The following is a 26,626-nucleotide window of genomic DNA, read 5'->3' as shown; positions in this document are numbered from 1 at the left end:
ACTCTTGGTTTAGTTTATAACTTTAGGCGCCTGGTCACTTGCTCACCACGTTAGTTAGTCTCTTTATTATGAATAGTACATATTCGCCGTTCACGTAGGTTTTCTCGAAGACAGCCTCCACAAACGTGCGCTGCGCGTCAATCGTGTGCGAGAAAACAAGCGACAGGCAGCGCCGTCCTGACCGCCTTGCGAAAGGCCTTGTGGAGAGTTATGCACTACCACACTCATCTTGCAGCATACATTTACACGTCAGCGCATGAAAACACAACACTTAGCGCGCCGCTCCAGAGTAACATCAATGAACATGGATACCTTGCCGCGCTGTAAAAATTAATAACGCCGTCAGAACAGGCTTCAAATCGCTAAATTTGCCAAAATAGCGAAGCTTCAGTTTCGACTGCTTTACACTAATCTGGTTTCGCGCAGCGTTTACAGGTATCACGTGTAAATGCCTGTGTAAAAGAGAATTCACTGTATCGTTGCGATGGAGATAAATGTTGATAGTGAAGAGAATCGTAGGTTGTAATTGTATATTGTATAACGTTGGCTCCAGTCTGAGGCTTCCCTTGCTCACCCACTGTCGATTAATTGTGATATAGCACAATATAATGTGAAATCTCAGTTATGAGGTGTAAAATTGCAGTTTAGACAAAGGCCGCACCATTGTACGCTACTGAACACTTTGATCGTTGAAGCATACTAAGGTCGTCGCAGCTGTACCTTGCTTTGAAGGGATCTCGTGGCAGATGGTAGTCCCATTCTTTTCTCCAATTTGTCCTTCTGTAAACGAAGATATTCTATGAGCACAATTAACAGATGCAACAGTATTATCATCCACCATAAGATAAACGTCTTGCCATGTAACCGCATTTGGCTCCTTTTGTTGGGACTTTGAAAATTACCAGGGTTTCACTGCTGCTTAATTCCGTCGTTTATCCTACCAACTCAACAGGTTCGGAACAACGCAGTTCGTCTATTGACCTGTGTTTTTTTTTTCCTCACTTTTTCGCGTCACTTCAGCATTTATTCATCTCCTGTATTCTTATTTGTTGTCGAAAGTTTCAGGCGGACTAGATCAATAAAGAAAAGAAAAGTTCTGGGCAATAGTACTAGCTCACGAACAGAAATACTTATGTTGAAGTTGAGATAAGATCCCGCCTATATTCAGTCCTAGACACAGCGAATGGCCTTACGAACAAGATATTATCCTAAATTAATATCCATGCCGAATATTGTGCAAGAATTTCATCACAACCAAAACAGCCCTAGCAGAGAGTTCGATGTAATCATACTCCGTTCTTTATGATGAGGATTATTATGAAGATTTCATTCTACTGGTGCGCAACGCTGACAGTTTCGTGGGAGGAGTTATCAACATCAGTATTAGCGTATTGAGTAGTCAGCCGCTGGCTCTTCTTAGATGAATAGTAACATATTATTTATTTGTTTGCTGAAGGTGAAGGTTATGCGCTTTGAGACCAAGCAAATCATTCTGCCCTGCCCCTTCGATAATCGCGATGAGAGAAACAGCGAGGTAATGAAGCAGTTCTTCGGAAACATGAAAATGAATGCATTGCTGGAATAACGGCTTGAGGATGGCGTCACCACGTCTGCTGTGCAATGCTCTGCATTTTTTACACGTCCGCTTCCTTTCCCCATCAATGATCTGTGTTTCCTCGGAATCCCTTTATTGCACAAAACTCTTTGCACGTTTCATCCTTTCATGCACCTGCTTTGAGTCCCTCTGAGGTCGTCGATATGATGTCACATCGTTCCAACTTCTACAGAGAAGTACGTGACTTGAGTGCATCTGCCTTTGTCCTATAGTTAGCTATATGTCGCACACGTGCTGGTTCTGAATATCAGTGTGCGTTCTTGCTTGTTTGTTTGTTTGTTTTTCTTTTTTATTATTGCACCAGCACAGATCTCATAATATGTATACGTATGTGGCTTGTTTTCTGTGCATGCTTTGCATCAAGCAGCTTAGGGTCTCTCTGTGCGCTCAGGGTAAGCCTGTAAGTGTTAAGTTAAAGTTACCGTGGTTAATTTTAACGAAGCTCTTAAGCCTAGGCACTTCGAGTGTTGCGAGAAAGAACTTAAGCTTCATTGTTATTGAGCTTCTAATATATAGCTCGTATAGAAATTATGTTTTCTGCTAGCGTTAAAGTAGAAACGTAGCGTCCTCTATGCATGACCAAGGCTTCGGCTCTTCTGCTCGCGAGCTGTAGACATTGGACATAATTTCTGAGTAGGCAGTAATCAAAGGCTTTCGTACTGACACGTGTGCTTGCATTGTTTAGCGTCAAGTGGTGCCTTGTTTCCTCTTGTTGTGCCCAGTGCCTTATGTTGACCTCTTTTTTTTTCCCCGGTCCCTGCATTACCCTATGTTTAACAGCTGTTGCCTGTTGCTTGCAAGATGAAAGCTTACACTGCCTTGTTTCTTTTCGTCGCTACAGCGGATCGTTTTCCAAAGGTGCTCAGTCATTTTTTCGGTACGCATATATTATTTATTGAATTTCTAGATGTTGTGTCCCGCCCGTAGCCAGAAACGGTCGCGCGCGGTTTCACTGTTCTAAATGGTATCCAATGTGCGTAATGTCATCGTCACGTAAATAGAAAATAACGGAAAATTTTTCAATTGCTGAGTGTTTGTGCTTTCGGGTTCATTCATGGTTTATCTGTATCGTTTGCTCGTGTTGCCTGTACTACCGGGAACAACAATTTACGAGTCACGGGTGTCGCAAATGAAACTAAACATCCCACGCGCCTGTACTTGCAGCCTGAAATGGAAGAGCGCGTCATGTTGATGGCACTCACAGCAGCGGACAACACTTTTCAAACCCTGCCTGTGGATTATGAATGCGAGAATAACCAACTTTTTTCGCAGCCACCCGTGTTCCGTAAACTTTTCTTCCCGCAGTACAATAAACAGCTTCATCCTAAATACTTTCTCGCGAGAAACGTCGGAGACGAGGAACGTGTTTAATGTACTCCCCGCCGTGTACTTAAACGACTGTCTTCAATATATAAACATGCGCCTTAAAGCGAACAAGTCGGTGTAATTTTGGAATAAATTACACAAAAGAGGACAACTCGCGAGACTAAACAATAGGGCAAGTTCCTCCTTCTAGTCCTACGTGTGCTCTTTTTCTGTGCCATTTCTTTCAAGATGAACCCATGCCAACTGGGCCCAAATTAAGTCCTGCTCAAGACAGCGTTAAACAAGCTTGTGAGGCCATAAGTCAATTGATATTTGACGATAAAAATAGCGAAGCCCGGTAGTTTATCATATGCTAAAAAAAGAAACATCACAAAAAAACTGTTCCTAAATAATCAGTCATCTCCAGTGAACCGGAACGTTCTGGTGTGTTCAATACATGCTGTTTTGCTGGACAATGTCTGGTCCTACCAATATCTTTTTCGGACACTGCCCGCTTTACTTGTATTTTTTTTAGGTTAAATCGACTTACAAAAGGCTTGTGGGATCGTTTACTCATAATGCGAGGATTTAGGCCGTCAAAATTAGTCTTCTGCCATAACATTTGAACTTCAATTAACGTGAGACAGTGTTTCTAGAACGAATTCGAGCTTTATTTTGTTGATGTTTTTTTTTAATCTTTTACTAACTGTCGCAAGAATGGAGATATGTGTACGGTGCGGGCGACACATCTTCCGTGGATGTTTAAGGTGTTCTGATCGCGAAATGGTCACGTCATGTTTCAGGTCGTTCTTGGCTACAAAATCGGCTGGCAAATTGGTCTCTCTCTCTCTTTTTTTTTTTTTTAATTCGACCAAAACTTGTCACCTGCATCAAAAAAAAAATGTACCAGGCTTAATTTTTTACACTAAAGATTTCTGTAAAAAAAAAAGTTAAATCAAGCATTTAAAAGCAGCATACGTATTAACGAGAGGGCGTTGCGTGAAAAAAACTCCACTCTCGCTCGACCCGTGACAGGCACGCGTCTTCTAAAGCTGCGTCGCACTGCGTCGAAGTTGTGCGCGTGAATCGCACATGCACGTACAGCCTGAGGGTGCCGGTTCGCGCACCCGCGACCGGATGGTCTGCTTTTTTTTTTTTTTTTGAGCGCCGTGTACATAAATCGCCACCAAGGCATACTTCAGCAGCGCATGGCACTATGCTGTTCCTGAATCTCTCTGTCAAACGTTTCTAGCAGTTTTGTAAGGGGGGAAAAAAAACAAGTCTACCTGCGTTCGCAAAGTGGCGCAGTGCAGTGTGTGCTGGCGGCACGATGCGATCGGCCAGCAGTTTCCCCATACCTGATCGAAGAACGCGATCGATAGAAGACGACCACTCAGGGCTCGACAGCTGAGCGCCGCGCTCTTTCGCTTTTATTTATCCGCTTTGCTTCGCGCGCGTGCACGGTGTGCGCCACTTGGCGTGGCAAACGAAGACGCCTATAGGGTACGCAGCAAACTATTGTGACATCGAAGTCCCTCTGCTAGGAGTATGCGTATCCAGACTAGCACGATCATTAGGGAAACGAGACCTGCCAACATGCAATTAACTTCTATCGTAATTAAGATTTGTATCGCTAAATGACACCTCGGTTTGCTTTATCGTGCGCAACTGCGCGCGCACATGCTAAGAAAGCTTCGCTTTAAAACTAGCCTATCTATCGGCCGACCTATTGTCGCCTATGCGTGCGGCCTGCGTGCGTTCAAATTAAGTAGTTGAGCTGCTTTCGAGACAGCTCAGTCGACGGAGCGCTAACAGGTTTATGCATCAAGCTTGACGATTTCTGCTGTCTCTAATTATCTCGCGCGTTGTCGCGCAGCCTAAAATTGTTGCGCCTAACTCGTCACATAGAAAAAAAATCAAATTATGCGGTCCTGAAATTTCCGCCTCAGCTAAACAACATCAGCGCGGCTGCTCATTCATGGCTATGGTGTATCTGAGCATGATACCTGGAAAACATTTGGGGCCCTATTTCTTTAAAAGAGGTTACTGGACATGGATGACCCGTGATTAACTAAGAATTCTGATCAGGTCATTAAGTTTTTCTTGAACATTTCAGACATTTTTACGTGATGTCAAATAGGTAGTCAAATTGCTTTCTCCCGAATGACCAGTTGTCTGTTAAAGGGCTTATAGATGTGCATTGTGTCATTGATCTTCACAACAAGGCGAGAGTCATTGTAGCGGCATTCCTTGACCTACACTCGTTTTACAACGTTTGCTGACTGGATTTTTTTCAACAGAGAACAGGCATTGGATCCTGCGTCGCACCTATTCCCAGTGACTTGTACTCCGCATGCATGGGGAAAAGAAATTACATGCCACTTTCAAAACAGAAGTGCAAAAAAAATCTTTCGATATAATGATGATCGATGTCAACCTCGTCTATGCGGAAACTAGCCCGCAAATTTTTAGCAAGATGCTTCACGCGCGCTAAGCTATCTTTAAACAATGCCTACAACCAGTAAAGATAATCTATGGGCTGTCAGAAAAAATACTAAGCGATTCCTATGCATCAGTCTCTGCTTCAGAGCTCACCATGTGCGAAAACAACCGTGTACTTAGATTTAGGTGCACGTTAAAGAACCCCAGGTGGTCGAAATTTGCGGAGTCCCCCACTGCGGCGTGCCTCGTAATCAGAAAGTGGTTTTGGCACGTAAAACCCCATAATTTAGAGCTTACCATGTGTGCTGGTTGTACGAACCTCGAGGAAACAAATTGCTGTTCCCAGTTCCGTTCGAGCATTGCAAACTCTTTAAAACAGCAATTGCGAAACACGCCCTATTAAATGTTTTCAATATATCGTGTATTCATAAGGTACAAACCAGTTTTCTCGCGTAGGTGGGCCATATGCTATATATGCGCACGTTTTCCCGATTTTAAGATTAGCTCTGTTGCCGAAGTTATGCTGAAGTCAAGTACGCCACTTTTCTGCTGCCTCAGTGGCAGAGAGGTTAACAGAGGAAATATATGTAGTTCTACACTCACATCCAAAGGAGGTCAGAAACAGTGTAAATATCAGGAATTTGGTTTCAGCACCTAAGAAACTGTCACGACTGTGCAACTGCAAGCGAACAATGATTACCACGCCAGTCACGGACGTGACTTGGCGCTGTGCGAAAATGTGCCGGCTCCTTCTGTCCGGTGGCCGTTAATACATTGGACAGGTAGAACGCTGTTTAAGCAGAAAACTTAAACAGCACTGCAACAATGTTCGAAAAGCGAGCCGCCACAGTAGCTTAGTGACTATGGTGTTGTGCCACTGAGCCCGAGGTCGCGGGTTCGTAGGAGGCGAAATAAAAAAATGCGCATGTATCTACATTTAGGGGCACGTTAAAGAATCCCTAATGGTAAGAATTAATCCGGGAATCATTTGCTATGGCGTGCCTTAGAATCAGATCGTGACTTTGACACGTAAAACCCCCCAATTAAATTTTTTGTTCGAAAATTGCATAACAGAGCATATTAGTATGCACTGCAAGGGAAACTATTGCGAACCGCTATTTCATGATTGTAAGCTCATCGCGAAAGAAAAGCAGTAATCCGGCAGCGCACGAGATAATAGAGGCGACAGAAATCTCCAAGTCCTTTTTTTTTAATGTGAAAGTGTCAAATAGCCTATTGCGCGAAAAAGCCGGCGTCTGTAATCTGTAGGAGCGAAACGGCACCTCATATCCCATTGGCTGCGACGCCACGTCACGGGCTCGCCTCGACGGAGCAGAGCAGGTGAAAGGGAACACCTGCTGCCGCGATAGTGGGCCAGCTGTTGCGTGATGGGAGAGGGAATCGTCGCGACGCCACGTCACCCTCGCTCTCTCTCTAGGAAGCCTGTGTTATGCGCGCGTTCTTTGTCTGCTGAAGCTCTCGCCTGCGTTCTAACTGCGCATCGGTAAGGCCATATCAAAACACGCCAAGCGTGTCAACGCGCTCGCTTGCCCGCGAGTTCATAACTCGAAGGAGACTTGTACTTTCGCATTCGCAACTCATAAGAAATGCTTAGGCGTCTTCGGATTTTTTTTCTCTTTCTCTCATTACGGCGATCTAACTGTCTCAAAAACAACTCAAGTAGCTAAATTAAACACACGCAGACCTCAGGCATAGCCGGTATTAATTAGGTCGTTCGGAAGATAGGCTGGTTTTTATCTATGGTTTCGAAAGTATGTTATCACCTTTCATCCTGTCATCAGTGAAGCATGATGACCATGCGTACTTTGAACTTGCTGAGAAGGTACCACTTTCTGTATATACTTTATTACATCATATTAGCGCTCCTTCTGTTCGAAGTGCCACTTCGTCAGAGTTTCTTCCTTCGTCCTCCCGTCCTTGTGTGCATTTGCGCGCATTGGTCGAGGACGCGTGTTAAGTAATGCGTCACTGAGACGTGATATCGCGTAACACTGCTGAGTGCATGCACAGTGCGGTCTGCGCCATGTCCTTGTCTGCGACCCTTTAATAGTGTCACTTTGAGTGCGGGCGCAGGGTGGTTGAAAACGACTTGGCGGCCTGCAGGAAGATGCTGGACGAGGAGGATGACCTGTCAGAAGTGCAACCGGATGCGGTGCCCAATGAAGTGCGAGAATGGTTGGCGTCCACCTTCACGCGTCAAGCGGCAACGCAGAGGAAGCGGTCGGAGGACAAGCCACGGTTTCGTTCTGTGGCCAACGCTATCCGGGCAGGCATTATGGTTGAGAAGTGAGCACTTTTTTTTTTCTTGTTCCCTGTGCCGGGACGTTGCGAAACTGCTTCCACGCGAACAAGAATTAGAGCGCACGGTCAGGCAGGAATGTAACGTCAACTCTTGTGTTTCCGCCTTTGTTGTCTAGTCCCCGACGAAAGACATGAAATAGTTTTCGTAAGTGCATGCATTAGATACGACCCTAATTTCGAGACACTATGGTTGCGCCACTTGATCAAATGGATACCCGTAGAAACGCAAATGAAAGCGTTTTCAACTATGTGAATGGTTTACGCGCCATCTCTGTCCTAACAGCGCGTATGCGTTGCATGCCCGAATAGCCAAGCATATCCGTTTTTTAGGAACGTACACCTGCCAGTGTACCTGCCACCTGACAGTATACCTAGCTAACAACGTACGTGTGTTTTTCGCGTGTAAGACAGCTTAAATGTGAATAGTTCTACTAAGGTCAGCGCGATGAAAGGCCAGCAAAATGAAGAAAAACTTCCCATTGTTCTGTCATGCTATTTCTTCTCATTCTTCCGCATTTCCTTCTTACCACTGAGGTGCAGATGTTCGGTACTGCACTGCTACTATAATTAACTTTTCTTTAAGTGCTGCAGATGTACCAAGCAATCAATCCTTTTCTTTAGAAGCCGCATATGAGTACCGTAATTTCTGTACTATAGTCTACCGACTATACAATTGTAAAAGTTCTTGAACTAAATAAGGCCTGATTGCGCCTGAAGATGCTTTCCGCGCTAAATCAGCAGTAGGTCACCAGAAATTCAACAGTGGTGTGTCATGATGCGCCAGGTCCATGAAAACATGTCATCAAAGTGTACAGTAGCCGTTTCGTCGAATTCGACATGACTGACTTATTTTGTTCTGGCAGACCCGACGAGAGTGATTTTGACAAGTTTTAGAATTAACTGCTATACGCAGTCTAATCCCAGGTGTTTACAAAGTTGACAATAAAAGTTTAGCTTACCTGCTGTATACTGTTTGCAAATAAGCTAAAAACCTCTTTTCAGTCAAAGTTAAACCCTTCAGACTATGCAGTTGGCGCGAGCTATCTAAAAAAAAATATTATTTGAAGCTCCAAAGGGCCCCTGCGGCCTACACACCAGGTGCAGACAGAAAATACGGTAATCTGTGCCAATATTATTGGTTTGGTAATTTGAATTAGACTGGCTGGCACGGAAACCTCTGGTTGTCCAGACAATTGCCACCATTCTTTGAATGGCTAACCATGTCACTTGTGAGGTGCTTATCGCTATTGTACAAAGCACCAATCGCGCTTGTAATTAATGCAGTGCATCCGTGCTGCCGATGTTTGAGTGAGTACATAATTGTTCCTCCAGTTAATTATCCGTTAAGAGATTGCACCTATCAAACTGTCCAGTTTTTCGCCTGGCTAAGGCTACCGTACAAACATTACCTTAGTAAATCAGAAGTGCAAGGTTGTACGAAATTAAAACAGACATGGGTTCTTGTAGATATCATTATATATATTTTCGTTTATTTAGAATTTACCGACGGATGTCAAGCTCAACGCTCCTGCAGATTCCTAATCACCTTGCAGTTTTACTCAAGGTAAGTCAACATCTTTATCAATCGATTTACAATATGTTCATTATATCTGTTATTTATTTTTATTCTTTCTGATAAGCCAGTAATTTTCAACAACAAAGTGTGTACAGTACATTGTGGGATTACTGTGCATGTTCCTGCGTTTGTACGCCGATTATACGGATGAAGGGATGCGGCTGACCTCACGGAATTTGAAGAGAGCTATAATGTTCACTTTGGCAAAGCGTTATTTTTAACGCGATAGCGTTAAGGGCCCCGTGTCGCACAAAATCCGGCGTCGGCGTCCCGCCTCCAGCGTCTACCGTCTTATCAGCAAAAAAATCATTCCGAACCACGCATACCCAACCACGCAGGCCCTCCGTGTAGCGCAGATACGTTACTGATCGAATTAATTGAATTTCTCAAAGTAAAATGCGTCGGAAAAATCGTAAAGTACGACTAGCACGCAACCAGCAGACATGATAGCGTCGGACTTTAATTTGAATATACGAGAAAACATAATCCTGTTACGCGGAAACTCAAACACAAACCCCTTTTCCAGCGTTTATACCATTCATAGAGCGGTTCCTTGCAACCCCATCCAGATGGCGCTCGCCTGCGCGCATCCGCAGCCCACGTAAGAGGCCGCGTTTTTATAAGAAAGCTCTTCTTCGAGTATAGCGTTCGCCGCCAGCGTTTCCGGGTAAAGATTACGGTTACATAAGCTGCGGTTGCCGGGAAGCGTCAGAAGCAGACAGGGACCTTTGAATGCTATCGAGTTCCACACTTAAAAGGCAAAGCTTTAGCGTCCTCCAAATTTTTATTGCTCTTGGTCTCGCTTACAACCAAGTTAAAGATTTAGGTGTTCGTTTTCTATAGTATCAACCACAATGTTATAAACTATCTGCAAGGTTTGAAATAATGTAAAGGTACTATCCGAAGTTGTCGCAGCGAATCTCGGTTTGCGACGGCTCATATACCATATAACCTAAAGCCGTTAATGTTCCGTGTTACATCGCCCGCCGTGGTGTCTATGGCGCTCTTATCGCAGAACACGAGATCGTGAACCGTACTGTGAAAACGCCGCTGCACTGTGACTGCGGTACATGTTGGTGGGCCTCACATGTAGTCCATATTAGCGTTCAGCTAAAGTACTGTAGTTAGTACCGCGTCCTGTATTAAACGTCTCTCGCAGCCGAGGTCTATCTACGAGGCGTTGTTACTGCATTGCTCTCGTCATTAGTGTGGCCGACATATCAAAGTTTTCTTAACCTCCTCCTTCTCTTTCTCTACAGTCTGTAGACGACTGGTGTTTTGATGTGTTCAACGTGAACGAGGTAGCAAATGGACAAGTCCTGCGCTATCTGACATATGAGTTGTTCGGAAGGTATGGGATAGTCCACAAGTTCAAGGTGAGTCTTCAAGCATGCGGTGAATTTTTGTGCAGAGCGTGAAAACACTTGCGCACTGCCGCGTGAAAAAGTGACACACACCCTTACCGCCACCGGATTTTTTTTTTAACTGAAACTGCGCATCAGTTGCTGACGAAATTGCCCTTCCTGTGTCATTTATGGTTTAGTACTGTGGCAGAAAAACATCGAGTAGAAGCCATCACTGAAAGCTTTGCGACAGTTGGTGAAAAAAATGGGGCTCGAAGCAATAGTGGGGATCCTTCATTTTTTGCACACATTTCTTGCACACATCATTTTTTGCACGCGTGGCTAACATTTTCTAAACGTTAGCCACCATCGCTACTGCGAAATGGGGACTTTCCTGCGCGGTCATTGTTATGCTGTCGACTGGCATTGCCTATGCGCAGCGCAGCTCAGTGACGACTGCAGAGCGCAGTGGCGGCGCCTCTACACGTGTTCGTTGTCAAGTAACAAATCAGCCATCGTGGACGCCTATATTCCTTCGTTGTACGAGCAGATTTGTTGTAGTGGACTTCCTTGCAGAGGCGTTCACAATACATATGAAATACAGGAATTTCACCGCGGCATACGAAATAATTCGTTGCAAACGTGATCTCATTGCACAAGTTGTCACGCCATAGGGGCCGGTACACTTTCAAAGCTGTTCTCTCGGCTTTTTGTTTCGGCTCCTCCTTTCAAGAAAAAAAGTTGACAGTCACTTTAGCGTACGCTAAAGAGGATGGAGGCGAAAGCGTGCGCGCTCAGGAGACATTCATTAAATTACTTTGACTATCTCATTCGAATGCATTGTTACTTCCTATTACTTGTTTTCTCTTTACTTGGTTTTCTCTTTACCCGTTCTCTTTTTTCGGTCGACGAGGCATCGCCACTGGCTCTGCGTGGTTAATGGCACGTTAGAAAGGTCGTACCCGCCGTGGTTGCTCAGTGGCTATGGTGTTAGGCTGCTGAGCACGAGGTCGCGGGATCGAATCCCGGCCACGGCGGCCGCATTTCGATGGGGGCGAAATGCGAAAACACCCGTGTACTTAGATTTAGGTGCACGTTAAAGAACCCCAGGCAGTCGAAATTTCCGGAGTCCTCCACTACGGCGTGCCTCATAATCAGAAAGTGGTTTTGGCACGTAAAACCCCATAATTTAATTTTTAAGGTCGTGACAAGTCTATGAAGGCCATTAAGACACATACACAGGTTCACTGAATTATATTTTTTATTATTTTAGCATTTTATTCGACGAGGGTAGCTGCATGGGCTTGTATATATGGTACGTTCTACGTTCTTGAAGCGCAGGCAGTATGAGAAGGACACAGAAATAGTTTGTTCAGCCACCATGGGAATGATGAGAAGTTCATGGATTTGTCTGGCCTTCGTGCTTGTGGCTTCAGACGTTCTTGCGACTGTGTTAAGCTTTATGTGCCTTCATTTTCCTAAATGTCAGAACAATTAATACTTTTCTAAGTGCGGAAGACTCTGCGAACACGCACAATCACTACTAGTTGCAGCGGTTCAGGCTGTCGAGGTTAGCAAACCGAAACGCACCAAGCGTCTCAACGCGCAGACTAGTCCGCGAGAAATGCATGCGTCTTATCGGTGGCTCTTGTCGGTGCATGCGTCCGTGGCGTAATGGTTTCAATGTCGGGCTTCTGTGCTAGAGGCCTTATGTTCAAATAATTTAATAATGTTACTTTAATTATCTATTACACACTACCTTGTTGAAATTTATGAGTTTACAAGGTCACGCAGCCGTTTGAAGCCAGAAGAACGAAGTTTAGGCTAATCCATGTACGTCCCATAATTCCTATGCTGACTCAGCCGCTCCCATTGTAGCTCCCGTAAATACTAGCGCCAGAGTACCCTCTAGTAATTATTTTATGCAACTCTGTGCTTTCAGTGACAGATATATTTCCAGTTCTCGCAGGCGTATTTATATTCATCAAAACGTCATAATACACGTGCACATTGCTCGGCGAAGAGCAAAACCGGGAAAACCACACACAAACACTTTTGTGGCCATACCGATTATTGAAGAGTGTCCATTGAACGCAAAGGGAGATAATATCTCTCTCTCTCTCTCTCTCTCTCTCTCTCTCTCTCTCTCTCTCTCTCTCTCTCTCTCTCTCTCTCTCTCTCTCTGTCTCTCTTTGATGTAGGAATACTGGCGCATACGCTTGAATTTTGGTGCCATAAAGCCGGACGGTCAATTTTTTGGCCCATGAACTATCTAAGGCTTTCGCCTTAATAAAATTTGAATGTTTGGCGCTCGAACATGCGGATCCGACCCATGACGACGAAGTAGCGGCGATGGCATGGCAACGATGAAGAGAGGACGACGGCGTGTTTGCGTTGTACCTCACGTTCGCGCTTACGCACTTCACCTGCTGTACAGGGCAGGGGGGAAAGACAGCTTACGTAACTGCGTGATTGGTGAGCTCCGTCGCATGGCGCCTCAAACACGTAGCTAATCGTGCACTTTCGATTCTTAAAGAAAACGCCCACCGATAATTCAACGGCAGCTGGGCGCACTGAGCCGAAACGCGGCGTAATATCGTATAACATGTTCGCATTGGCCTTACTGCATGTCTGCTTGGCACTTGTTTTATAGCCAAACTAGCAGAAATGCGAGTCATCCGTCCATATGCAGCTTTTCGCAGCGAAGCTGTTAAGGGAAGTTCCACAGCGGTTTTAGTTTCGGCGTGGTCGGTATCGAATGTCAGCCAGTGAACAGCCAGTAACGCAGCCTGCATCGCAGCCCCGATGCGGCCGTATGACCACGCCGTCGCAACGCGCAGCCGGACGCCAGCGTCGGCAGAGCTGGCGCAGCATACAGGAACATGAGTTGGATATAGCGGATAGTACAGTATTACAGAGCTATCACATCGTGATGCGTTCGCTAAGTCTTTGGCAGATTTCGGGCGGTGGCGAACTCCTATATAAATTCCAAAGAATGTGATAATTCCTTCACGCAGCTTCGCTGCCTTTGAGGTATGAGTTGCTCGGATTTGCAGATATGTACTAGTTTTCTTTTTCTCTTTTTTTTTTCCTGATTACCCCGTTCGCCTGGGCCCCGCTTCGTTGATATCAAACGAGCGATCTCAATTTCTAGCCAACCATGTGGCGGTGGTTTATAGGGCAACTGCGAAGACGTCCATGTGCTCACATTTTAACGCATGACAAATAGCCATGTGAGTGGTCCTCACAACAAGAGTTCTTTGCTTGTGGTTTATTGTGCATTTGCCGCTTTCTCTTCTCCATGCTCCTCGCGTTTGCAGCGCGGTTGAGCAAGTTAGGTCAAGCGTGCAAGTTAGGTTTGCGTGAGTTATAAACCAAGGAAATGTAATCCAGGCAATGTGTTACTGCGGTGGACATGCTGCTAAACTTCGGTGCGCCGTTATAAACTCTCAGTACCATCCGCGTCTATCTCGGAGGTCCGTTTACTGGGCCCGAAGAATACCATGCAATTGTCGAGGCTTCTCCCTTGTTTCGTCAAATGTTAAAATTTGTAACATGCTTTCTTTTCTTTTTTTTTTTCCAGGTGTCGTCAGCAGCGCTAGAGAACTTTATCTCTGCTGTGGAGCAAGGGTACTGCAAATATAAAAATCCCTACCACAACAACCTGCACGCAGCAGACGTCACCCAGACCGTCCATTACATGCTCTACTCAGCAGGCATCGGTGTAAGTAACAAAAAAAAAGATACGTTACGATGCTTATTTATTATCTAAACAGCGCAGTTGACATTATTCTTCATCTAATTATTCGCAAAATACAAAGACTGACAGAGAAGTGAGGCTCACTCTCCAGTGTTATTCAATTCATGCCTTCAACTAAGATGTTACATTGGGAAGAATAAGGTGTAAGTTTCAACGGAGCATATCTCGGCACTCTGCAGCTTGCGGTTGACATTGTCTTGTTCTGCGACGCTGTAGAGGGCTTACAACTAGGGTTATGCGTTCTCAGAGCTCATAGGAACAAAATAGAAGGGTGTCCTTTCACACAAAAATCCGAAGTTTATCGAACTTTTTTTTTATGCGCAACGAAATTCCGAGTTTTTCGGACTTCTTAGCATTATTTGTGTCTTAGTTTCGCCCATACCCAAAAAACAACCTTGGCTGCAAACACAAAGACAAAAACAAAACAAGGGAGGGGGGTGGGGCGGGGGTCCGTATATCTGCGGGAATCCTTTTTACAATTCACTGTAATGTATAGATTCTTATTTACAAATGTTGCAAGTGGGTGACCAGACAACGTAACATGCCAGAAGGCGTGGTACGAAAGCGCTGAGATCAGGGGCCGAATTAACGAAGCTTTTCGCTCGCTCGTGCTATTTCCCACTGATACCGCCTTCGCTCATAGGTACGTCATCATCACTGGCTGACATCTGCTTTTACGAACAATCCTAGCATAAGCACGTTTTTGTCAATACGGGCTGAGAAATAGTCATGCAGTCCGTAGATGCCCTTTTCACCTGTAAAGGGTGCACCGCCGCAAATAAGCCTTTTCTGCGGTGAAGTTACCGAGTGCATCCACAGGCAGTCAGCTTTTGTCGCTTACCTCTTCTGCTGCCTCAAGAAGAACATTTTAAGTGAGATTCCTCCTCCTCGTTATTATAAAAAATAATTAAATGATGCCGCTGTCAGGAAGCTTGCGCGCAGAAGCTGAAAGCATGTAGGCAGCGAGATAACACTATAACGATGGCTTCACCAAAATGGAGACAGCATTCTACGCAGCATCCTGGAAAAGTCGCGTGTTTCGTTTATCTTCGTTGCTGGTACTATCGGTTACCCACGACCATTCGTCGTACCACGACGTGTGTGTGCAGATAATTCCTTGGCAGTTTCGCGAATGTGGGCTGGCGTCTCGCCTTCTTCACGCACTGCCCAGATTAAGCCAATGCTATAGTCTTACGAACAAGTCCCTTGCGAGCGAGGGGCCGAATTCGCAAAGCTTTTTGTTCGTAAGTGCTGTTTGCTATTGGCTGACTGCCTTCGCTAATAGGCTAGACATCGCGATTGGCTGCCATCCTCCCTTACGAATAGTTCTAGCGTAACAACCTTTTTGTGGATGCAGGCGGAAGGGATCTCTGCTAATATGCCCGTCAGCGGCCTAATTGGTTGAGCTAATGTTTTGCGTTGCTTTGCCACGCTGAGAGCATTTATTTTTCCATCGCCGCACGAATGCAGTTAGGACAGCGCTGAGCCTGTTTGTGAGTGTAACAGCGCCAATTCACAAGCGCATGAAGTGTTCTCTTTTCTTTTCTTTTTCTGTACATAGCATCTTTAACAGCAAAAAAAAAGCGTACTTTTCGTCAACACCTAATGTTTTCCTTCTTTTCTGTTTTTTCCGCAAGTATACATCCGAAACATTTGCGCATCTAGTTTTATTTTTGTACTTTCATCTCGCGGAACTGCTAGATTAGACAATCGAACTTACTCCTCTGTATCTGCTACCCATGTTTCTTATATTTTGTGTAACTTTCATGAACTGCACTCCTTATCACGTGCAAGTGTATCGAAGCTGGAAGACCAGTTTCAATGCAGGCTTTGATCTTTCTTTTCAGCGGCAAAAGTTGAAACTCCTGTAATATAGTTGATAATGCCAACTGCCTGTGCATAAGCAGACCGTTTGTGCAGCCACGCTAATGGATCATGTTTGCATTCCAGGGCTGGTTGACAGAACTGGAAGCATTTGCCACCTTGTTTGCAGCAATTATCCATGATTATGAACATACTGGAACAACCAACAACTTCCATGTGATGTCTCGGTGAGGGTGGTTTTTTTTGTGTGTGTGTGTTTTTTTTTTTTACATACTGTGAATCCCTCGTGAGATTATAACAGGAGGGTAAGTATAATGGCAGAAGTTGCAAACAGAAAGCAAATATAAATACGTTTTGTTTGGTTAAAAGAACAGAATTAATTACACCGTCGCAGATTCAAGATATAGGTACAATTTAAGGTAGCTTAGGCGAATCTGAAAAAAAAAACGATTCAAGCAAAAACCAGTAAACATGTGATAAAAAATACGTGATGAGCATGATAAACAGAATGCAGTCATGCATATAATGCATTATAAGAACCCTCAGTGTCAGTAGAAATAGCCCGCCAAGAAACTTTGTCTCCTTATCGCATTCTTAAGAGAGACTGGTTTAATGGACATGTGGTGAAACACCGCAATGATGTTGCAAGAGACGCTCGAGTGGAGCAATTGCCGGCCTTGATCGCCAGGCTAAACCTGCGTGTTGCTACAACCCACCACCACCACCACCACCACCACCACTTATAGACTAAAGGGTATACATTTTAAATACTATAACATCGAGAAGAAAGGGGGGAAACTGTAATACTAGGTAGCTATTGAAGTATGCAATATTATATAGGGGGTGTGAGGGTGTTTGCCAGAAGTATGACTAAAAATGTTGATCGCAGAGAAGCAAGCTAAAATAAATAAATTAAAAGTGCTAGCATACGAATATCAAAGCAGAGCAAACAAGTCAAAGCTGTAAGGCGAGCAGATCCTTTTTTCCACAGAACTAGCGAATATGTCCAATGAGCAGCTGCTACTAATGGACTCGTTCACATTATTCCGCTCTCTTGACGCTAAAGGAAATAATTAATTCGTAAAACAGTCAGTATGAGAGGAATATTCCTTGAGTGTTAGTGCGTGTAGAAGTCGCGATCGTCGTGTTTCATAACTTCTGGAGATGTATATCTAGAGGTATCAGTGTTAAACGGTTGGTGTGGAAGCTGGTACATAAGCTTAAAACGGGCTATAACTGCTCGGTGTTAAACTGTCAAGATTCCGGCTTTGTTAAATAGTTCGGTGGGCGAGTCTGTTATTTATTAAGGCGAAAGCACTATATGGCTCATGAAGCGAAAGATCCGGCGGCGTGGCCGGAGATGGTACAAAAAGTCACGTGGTGACGGAGACGCGCCCATGAAACTGCTCGCGCGCTCGTCGTCGTCTTCTCCCACAGCTGCCTCCGATGCCGCTCATCATGCCAGCGTTCCCATACTGCTCCTGCATCTGCGAAGATGCCGAAGGCACTGGCCCACTGCCAGTCGGTGAGGAGACATTGGGGAGTTCTGTCATGCGCTCCGATGGAGGAAGTTTCGACGGAGATGGTACAAAAAGTCACTTGGTCACAGAGACAGACCGCACCGGTGGCCGGTCTATACGTACATAGCGCCGCGCGTCGCGGCGCTGCCAGTCGGTGCGGTGACTTCGGGTGAGTTCTGTCGTGCGCTTCGATGGACGAACCTTCGGCTTCGACTTCTCAGTATATACATAGCTGCGCCCGGTTTCTTTGGACGTCCACACAAGTACGCAAACGAGGCCGATGCACGTTATGCGATAAAAGGTACAAGGCGACGTGAGAACAAAAGGTCAAGGGGACTTAGGTATTCCTATGTGGACGAATGCGAAAGCATTGCGACGTCTTCCCGATGACGACACTTTTTGCGAAACGTAATGGTATTGTTTTTACGTTGCCTTGTATCATTTATCGCATCGTGTGCCTCGGCCTTGTTCGCGTACTTGTGTGAACGTCCAAAGGAGGCGGGTTCAGCTACTCACTGAGAAGTCGAATTCGAAGGTTCCTCCATCGGAGTGCACGACAGAACTCACCGAAATCACCGCACCAACTGGCAGTGTATCAGTGCCGTCAGTGCCTTCGCAGAGGGAAAGGCAGTTTAGGAACGCTGGCATGATTAGCGGCATCGGAGCCACCTGTGGAAGAAAACGACGACGAGTGCGCGAGCAGTGGCACGAGCGCGTCTTTGTGACCACGTGACTTTTTGTGCGATCTCCGGCCATGGCCACGGATTTCCCGCTTCATGAGCCATATAATGCTTCTGCATTAATACCATTACGTTTCGTAAAACGAGTCATCATCGGGAAGACGTCGCAATGCTTTCGCATTCATCCACGTATAGGGTACTTAAATGCCCTTGACATTTTGTATATATACCGTAGTACTTTTCTTTATACGCCATTTAGTTTTTTTTTTTAATTAGTTGTTAGTGTATGGGAATCAAACAACATTTTCGTACTCGAAGTCTGACCTGGCAAAAGTTTTGTAAGCCAGAATTTATGTAAAGAGTGGTGCTAGTCGGAGGTGTATTTCAAGAAGGAAAAGGAATTTCATTGCAGTGGCTGTAACGTTGTTAATATGTTACCGTCACTATCGAGCTGTGGTATCGATTTATTCACATTACTTGCCCCTTTCCCTGGTCACATGCAGTGCACCTTGAAGCTATAGTCAGTGACAAGTCGAGAATGCAGCGGCAATGGCCCACAACATGTATACATGCACCAACAAATCGTCTTGTTTTCAGCTCCCTCTGGATGGATGCTATGAGCGTCTCATTTGGAATGGGGTGATGGGCTGCGCCACCAAGCTCTTGTTATTATATTTCCTAGTGCCCTACCTATGTTAAAAAAGAAAAAGAGAAAAGGAAAAAAACACAAAGAATTCCCATAAAAAACTTGCTGAACCCTTAGTGGGAACTTTGTTTTTGTATGCCTCCGTTATTTGTCGTTTCCCTACTTTTCTTCCACCAATCTTCCTATCGCCTCTTACTAATCTCGAAGTGAAATCCCTCTCATTATCACTTCACTATTTCTTGAAGCATGCGAGGGGCTGATCGGTCGCGATTCTTTTAGGGAGGAGCCTATCCTGAATTCTTGACTTGTAGCTAAAGATCGAGATTCCTCACAAGCACTGTTACTACAAGACATATAAAACTGGCAAATTTATTTTTAGACGAAAGCAATGTTTTGTAAATATAACGAGAAAATGCTACATAATATAGAGAAAGTGAATAACGTTATTGTTGTTGGAATTAGTGATCTGTTTACGTCATGTACAGTATACAAGGCACTGAGGGCAAGCAATAAAAGCTGTCTCAATCAACAACTTGATGGAGCTACATTAGTAGTATAGAAAACGGGGGACTGGGGAGGGGCTCACTGCAGAAATCCAGGGCGCCCCCTTCTCGCTCTGGATCCATCAACTCGGTTAAATAGGTTTGTCTGTTCAGGCACGTTTGTTCTGGATTTAAAACAAGGCCGCTTTTGTTTTACAATGATGTTCTAGAGGCTATTCTTTGTCCACCAATTCAATTCTAACAATGCATTTGCTAACAGTTCATTTGCAGCATCCACTAGCTCATCAGTTGTCTCGCGTTTTAAAATAATGCTGGCATCAAAAGTGCACGCAATACATTTTGCAGTTACGTCAGTTGTCATTTGCAGGAGCAAAAGAAAATAAACATGCTAAGGTTAGTTGAACAAGCTTTGACGTCATTCATAGATAAATTTACTCCTTATAACAAGCACTTATTCACACCGGCAATCCAATCAGCTTGACCTTTGCAAGAACCAGTGTTTCACTGTGCTGTTTTTTTTCCTTGCAGGTCAGAAACTGCGCTCATCTACAATGACCGATCGGTTCTCGAAAACCATCACATCAGTGCTGCTTTTCGCCTGTTAACAGATGATGATCAGAACATATTATCCAGCCTAAGCAAAGAAGAGTACAAGTAAGCTGCTAGCTTTCTTTTTTTAATTAAACCGAAACCTAACACATAGGCTTTACTTATTATCGTGGTTCCAGCTTTTGGAGCGCAGCTCTTAGGCGCCCGTTCCTCCGTTGAGCGTCGGCATGCCTCGGCGTCCCTCGTAACCTAGCGAACAAGCAGAGCGAAGTATGAAATAGTGAACGTGGAGTGCAGCGGGTGGTGAAAGACGGCGATAGCGAAGATACCACGAGGAGGAAAGCGGAGGATGAGGGCATGGCGAAAGCGTCAGAAGAAAAGCGTAGTGCGCCGCAATACGGGCTCTGCGGCAACAAATGCTACGAGATGGCGCCAGAGTAGCGTGCGTCAGACATATGGAAACAAAGCGCTGCATGAGCGGAGGTCTGTCTGCGGCGGCTGCTGTGAATCGCGCCCGCGCGTCGCCCACGCGCTGCCTCTCGCGATCTCCCGATTAGCGAGGCAGTCGCGCCTCACTCCGCTCCATTTGCAACGTGCCGCATAAGACAGGTTGTCCGCACGGCGCAATATATCGCGAAATGAATGCACGTATAGGGCTGCGCTCAAATTTCGCATTAGGGAGTGTCGTAATCGTCGGTGAATATTGAAAAAAAATTGCGGTAGAACGTGCATTTCTTTCAGGACGTAGTAGACATTCCACGGCTGTCGATACATGCTTTCAAATATTAAGCACAGCTTGCTAAATACGAATACTAAAGGTTGCATATGTTGTGTCAACAAAGCAGCCATACATTGAAGCTGCACATTAGAGAAGGCCTGTAATAACCTGCAAGAGCCCCAAGTCATGAATGGCTTGTGTAATGAATATTTTACTGGTCTAAAAAAACAAAAACTGCACGTCCAAGGTATTCCTGGAAAGTGCCTGAATTAACATTTTGGTGCTATAAATGTGCTCAAACGTACCTCAAGCCAGAAAAAGCACTGTAAGTGGGACCTTGTATGAAGCATTCATTTGTCTAATTAATTTTACACAAACTTTATGCACTGTTTGACTGCTGGTATTTTTATTTGTATGTCCAGCTTAGGCAATTCGGTGCTTTTTTTTTCCAGATTTGCAATGACACAGTACATACGGTAGACTTCCGTTAATCCGCCTCCAGTTACCTAAATTTTTTGAGAAATTCGATCTTTACCAATTTCCTGACCGGCACCCATGTATATATTTGGGCCAGAACGTCCGTTATTTCTATCCTGAATTTGACCTCTGCTTGGTAATTCGAACTTGACTGGCCAGCACGCGTGCGCCTGACCCCAATAGCAACCCGTCTGTCTTGGCGGCGTCTAAGAATCGGTGAATGCATCGAAAACGCAAAATGGTAGCTCGCAATGAACGGTTACCGCATTTATCTGATTCTAAGTTGCCTGCGCGCAATCGTATTGACCTTCTTCGCGGAGCAGTTTATTCTAGAGAAACGAGATGGCGCTTTCGGCAGCGCGCCGCACGTAGCCTCAGCGACAGCGCACGAATACTAAACCATTACCGCTTCCAGCTTGCTTCTGCGCCATCTGGGGAGGTATTCTGTAAGAGTCCACCGAATGGACATGTCCATCTCGTCTGGTGCTGAAGTGTTGATTGGCACTGGTGCCTCGCTGCTGCGGTCGCACAGCCCAGCCCAGCCAATCAGAACTTCAACAGCAGACGAAATGGACATGTCCACTAGGTGAACAGCTACAATCCCCAGCTGTCGGAAATCCAACTGAGTTTTCGCTAACGCACTGGGCTCAAATCATGCTTGATTGAATCATGTGGATTGAAGACGTGTGCAGTAGTTGGCTGCAAAAATATTGACTGGCATATTAAGGAAAGGAATGAATCTGTGTGTCCAAGTTCGCGGACCATTGCTGTAACTGTCCGTACGTGTTGTACGGCTTTCGTCGATGATGCAGAAATTTGCACATCCGCCAGCGTTGTATCGCTAACCTTCAAAGAAAGTGTTTCAGCCCTGGAACGTTGGAAAGAGTGAGTATCGATCGTTAAACAATGACAAAGGGAGTAGAGCCGCTTCGTGTCATAGTAAGTTTCACGCACACTATCTACACACATCTACCCCAACTAGCACGGAAACTTCCGTCTACTCTATCGCCAACGTGTCAATAAGTGAATGGGTGCACACTTGTATATATGCGCACCATATACGCCTAATAAATGATGGACTACCCCGATAGCGCACGAATGGCCGAAGCTTAATGTTTCGTGACAGTCCACAAGAGTAAGCGAGTTACTAGCGTTAATGCATCTTTGCCACAAAGTATTGCAATGTACAAATCAGCTGCGTTTCAAGCCTTGCGCGCGCAGCAAGAATAAATCTACCGCAACTGAGCACAGCCGCGAGCGATTAGGCAGAAAATAATCAGAAATTTACTCCGTCAGAAATTCGACAAGCCGCTGCTTAAAAGTAGTTGCCAAATAAAGAACGAAGAGCAAAACAAACTAATCCTGGTTCAATTTTGCATAGCTATGCAATTTTGCATTTTGCAAGTTTGCATAGCTTGGAATGCATATTTAGCCCTGCTATTACAGTGAAAGCTCGTTAATTCGAACTTCAATAATTCGAATTTATGGATAATTCGAACTGTACGATTTGGTCCGGCCAAGCTCCATAGAAGTCTATGTATAAAAAAGTCCGTTAATTCGAACGCGAGAAGGTTCCCTCACGGATAATTCGAACTACGCTCGCCTGGCACACGGCCAGAGAAACGCGCCTACTGCCTACACACAAGGGTATATTGCCTCCGAAACGGAGAGAACGGTGAGAGAAGGCAAAATCGGACAAAAATCTAACCGACGCGGTGTCAGCCAGAAGGCAGCGGCGGCTACCGCCTCTCCGTTCTACGTAACCTCCGAGACTTCTTGCCCGTTGCGAATCTCGGAGGCTTTGCAAATCTTGTACAGCTGTTAATGTTGTGCGGAGATGGCACGGCAAGCTCCAAAAACACAGCGAATCAAGTACGTCGCAGCTGCGCTTGCAATCAAGAACCAACGAATCAGGGCCTTCGCCACCTTCACATGTTCAGCGTCTTTGTCTCGGCAGTCTTCATCGGTTGTGCACCTCTGTTTTCTGATTAGGAGGTATCGGCCGTCGCGATTCATTGTGATGGTGTTAAGCCTCGGCTAACGTTCGTTTCGGTGGACATCGGTGGTGTGGCACAGTCGGACCCAGAGCTTCGACTTGAAGATGGCGTGTGTCCGCGGCACACGCCATCACTTTCTGACACGCCAAATTTCTTACATACCCTACTGCTTCCAAATCGCAGTGTACTGTTGCCCTCCTTCACTTTCGTTAGTTCGAACTTTCGTTAATTCGAACTGAAGAGGCTTCCCCTTGCGGTTCGAATTAACGAGCTTTTACTGTAGAACAAGAACAATATACGCTGCTCGCGCCGTTCGGGCATAGCTTAATCAGCTCCGAAAACGCTTTTGCATGCTCTCTAAAGCTGTGGCCAAAGCTTCGTGTCGTCCACCTAGTCACCGTTTACGATACCTCTCGAAACAGAGGTTTTCGAAGCCGCGCCGTCGGCATTCACACCCATTGTAAACACTGAGGCAAGCAATGGACGCGTCACCACGTGATCAAACATGGCAGCGCCCATGGGATCGCCGCGAAAAGGGTCAATACCACGTCAATACAAAACCGAGTTCGCGGCGTTAGCAGCAGTCTATCGTCATCGCCATTTTCATCACAATGTGGCTGCTGAACATGGAGTAAGGAAAAAAAATATAGTGTACTACACACTGTACACTATAAAAAGACTGAGGAGAGGCCCTACCCTCCTCCGTGCGCAAAGTGAGGAAGAAGTGGTATTTTTAGATGTAGCGGCCATGTTGTCGGTGCACAATGGCTGTTTTATGGTGGTGTGTGCTCATGTGTGTGCTGCCCCGTAGGTCTCGTATCGTGGCAAAGGTGCCGTTTGTGCAAGATTGCGTTTGTCTCCGTGTTCCGCTGTGTTATCCAGACCGTGGTCTCCCGGCTGTTGTGGCCAGGGGGGACTGGAACAAGTAAGAAAGTTACAGTAGACGTTTCACTTCGCGAACGCGGGTGACACGTAAGCGTATAGGTGCTACAGCGCACACGAAGCTATCGACCCTCGGTGCGCCTAGACGCCTAGACTGTCCGCATCGCCGATCGCTTTCAAGATAGGGCTCATGCGGTCGCGCCATACGCAGCAGCTGCCGGAGAAGAACCCCCCTCGTTGCGAAGACGGTGCGCTTTCTCCCCGCTTGTCTCCCTTGCGCGCGCGAGATTGAGCCGCCATCGTCGGCTCACTGTCGCACGCTTTCAGTCGCACATACGGCAAACGGCGCGTGGGGACGATGTTATCACGCGACGAACCTGGTACGTCCATTCCGCGCACAGCACCCGTAGCAACTGCCAGAGGAGGTCGACCCAGCGGGCCTCCACCTACCCTCTTCCTCCAAGATGCTTCGCCTCTTTTCTCCTTTCCCACTTTGCTCAACGGCACTTATATTTTTTTTTTCTCTAGGTGGCGTTGCCAGCGTTGCTTTGCCGCGCGCTCAGCACGCTCCTTCGTACTTTCTCTACCACGCAATTCTCTTCTCCACCTTTAGGTGCCTTAATTCCTACTAGGTGGAGTAGCAGGCTAGAGCACCTTAGCTCAGGCCGACCTCTCTGCCTTCTTTCAATTAAATTATCTCTCTCTCTCTCTCCTCGGGTGCTCACTTCCTTCACAGCTTAAAACTAAATATTGTCAATTTCAGTGGCAGGCCACTTACGCCTGCACTTAAAAGCGCAGAACGAGCGCGCATGCAACGCCGTACACCACGTACCACGCCACAGACAACCTGGAAATCTATTTGCTCAAGCACAGACTCAAACCGCTGTGCTTCAGAATATGCAATAAACGCCTTGATGGTCAGTGACAGCTGCGCAATGTTCCGGCTTTTGACAGCGGACGATGTATTTGTAGCATGTAAAACAGCCATGTTGAAGGATGGGAAATAAAAATGGCTGTGGCTTAGGTAAGGTTAAGCCCAGGATGCGAAGCATACTAGCCTTTATTTTAGTTGTTGAACCACTGTTTAGCCTGGTGAACTGCTGTTGCTTGGCTATATTTGGTTCGGCTAGACGAAGAAACAACTCATGCGTTACTCTGCTTCGCCTTCAAGAGTGGAACGCGACAGCGTTCCCGTCGACCCGCCAAGGGGTGTAAGACAATGGGCTACAGGGCAGCGACTACGCGCCCCGCATTGGACGCGGTGAGCGTCGAGCAAAGCTGCGTTCGGCGCGGCAACGAAATGTGCGCCTGAGCAAGAGACGCACGCCTTAGAAACAGCTCGTTTCTAAGGCAACACCGCATTCACTAGAGGCGCTTTTGTACCGCTTTGAAGCATCGTACTCGTGGCTCAGTGGTAGCGTCTCCGTCCCACACTCCGGAGACCCTGGTTCGATTCCCACCCAGCCCGTCTTGCAAGAGTTGAGCCAAAGCCACTTCTCCTCTGTCGTGACGTCACGGTGTCACGTGATTTCAAGGCGACACCGCCGCGCCTGAGGAGCTGGGTTGAGCTCTCGTAATATGCTTCGCATAAAACGGCCACTATGAGTAATTAAGGGACAACTCTCTTTAACGCAGATATGTGTGTGCTCAAAGGGCGCAGGGAAATGGAGGTTAGTGGATGCGATACAAGAGTGAATAAGGCTCCACAGAAGACCATACGCATACGCCTGTGCACACATCAAACGGCTGATGGTAGCCCGGTCAACGCGCTAGCGGCACGCATATGCACTTACTGTTCGGCACTGCGCAGAGCATATCACAGAACGTTGTTTCCGTGAAGCTCCACTTACCGTGAGAAAAATATAGCTCAGGCCGTAGCCAGTGTATTTAAATGCGTAATGACGTTCTCCTCTGCTGGCCTCTTCGTCGGCGCGCTGTTGCTCGTCACAACTCACGGCTTCGTCACGGCTCCGTGGTACACAGCCGGCCGAAACTTGTTCAATAAAGCAAAATGATTCCTATAACGCCACCACCAGCATACGTGTTTGTTCTCATAAGCTGCAGATGGGCTTGCAGATGCACATCGTGATGTGCATAAAGTGTGCTGCCGGTCATCGCCTGTGCAGTCTTGCAGTGCATACAGTGAGAATGCACACATTTATTGTCAGAAAAGCCGACGAAAGTAGCAGGGGATCGGCTTCACAGTCTAACGTGCGGAGTTTGTTATGAACTGCTTTCAACGCTAGAGCACAATACTCGGACAAAATCACTTAGACAGTGGTATAGCCATGGTATACACCACGATCGGATCCATTGGTCGGATCACTACGGCACGCGCACGTCTGCGCAGCCCGGCGTGGTTGCCTGCCGAAGGCGAGAAAGAGAGGAAAATCTGCCCCGATCAGATGACGGAGTACCTTCCGGCGTCACTGATGGCGAATTCGACGAATCACACCAGCGCGCACTG

General features: G+C 46.1%; 1 protein-coding gene across 4 annotated transcripts in view; it reads left to right on the top strand.

Moving 5' to 3' along the window:
* Positions 1–26,626, top strand: part of Pde1c (Phosphodiesterase 1c) — an 879,030-nt gene that overhangs the window by 831,107 nt on the left and 21,297 nt on the right. For 3 of the 4 annotated variants that reach the window (XM_070531076.1, XM_070531077.1, XM_070531075.1), the window contains 7 exons: positions 2,457–2,492; positions 7,487–7,669; positions 9,182–9,248; positions 10,520–10,636; positions 14,187–14,327; positions 16,314–16,414; positions 20,065–20,190. In XM_070531076.1, the coding sequence (XP_070387177.1) occupies positions 2,457–2,492; positions 7,487–7,669; positions 9,182–9,248; positions 10,520–10,636; positions 14,187–14,327; positions 16,314–16,414; positions 20,065–20,190 (771 nt within the window). The remainder of the gene's footprint in view (positions 1–2,456; positions 2,493–7,486; positions 7,670–9,181; positions 9,249–10,519; positions 10,637–14,186; positions 14,328–16,313; positions 16,415–20,064; positions 20,191–26,626) is intronic. The other variant, XM_070531078.1, reaches the window with a different exon arrangement.

This window comes from Dermacentor albipictus, chromosome 1 (assembly GCF_038994185.2).
Source record: "Dermacentor albipictus isolate Rhodes 1998 colony chromosome 1, USDA_Dalb.pri_finalv2, whole genome shotgun sequence".
Lineage (NCBI taxonomy): Eukaryota > Metazoa > Arthropoda > Arachnida > Ixodida > Ixodidae > Dermacentor > Dermacentor albipictus.
Note: the sequence above shows the minus strand (reverse complement) of the source record. Positions and strands in the feature narration are given on the sequence as shown.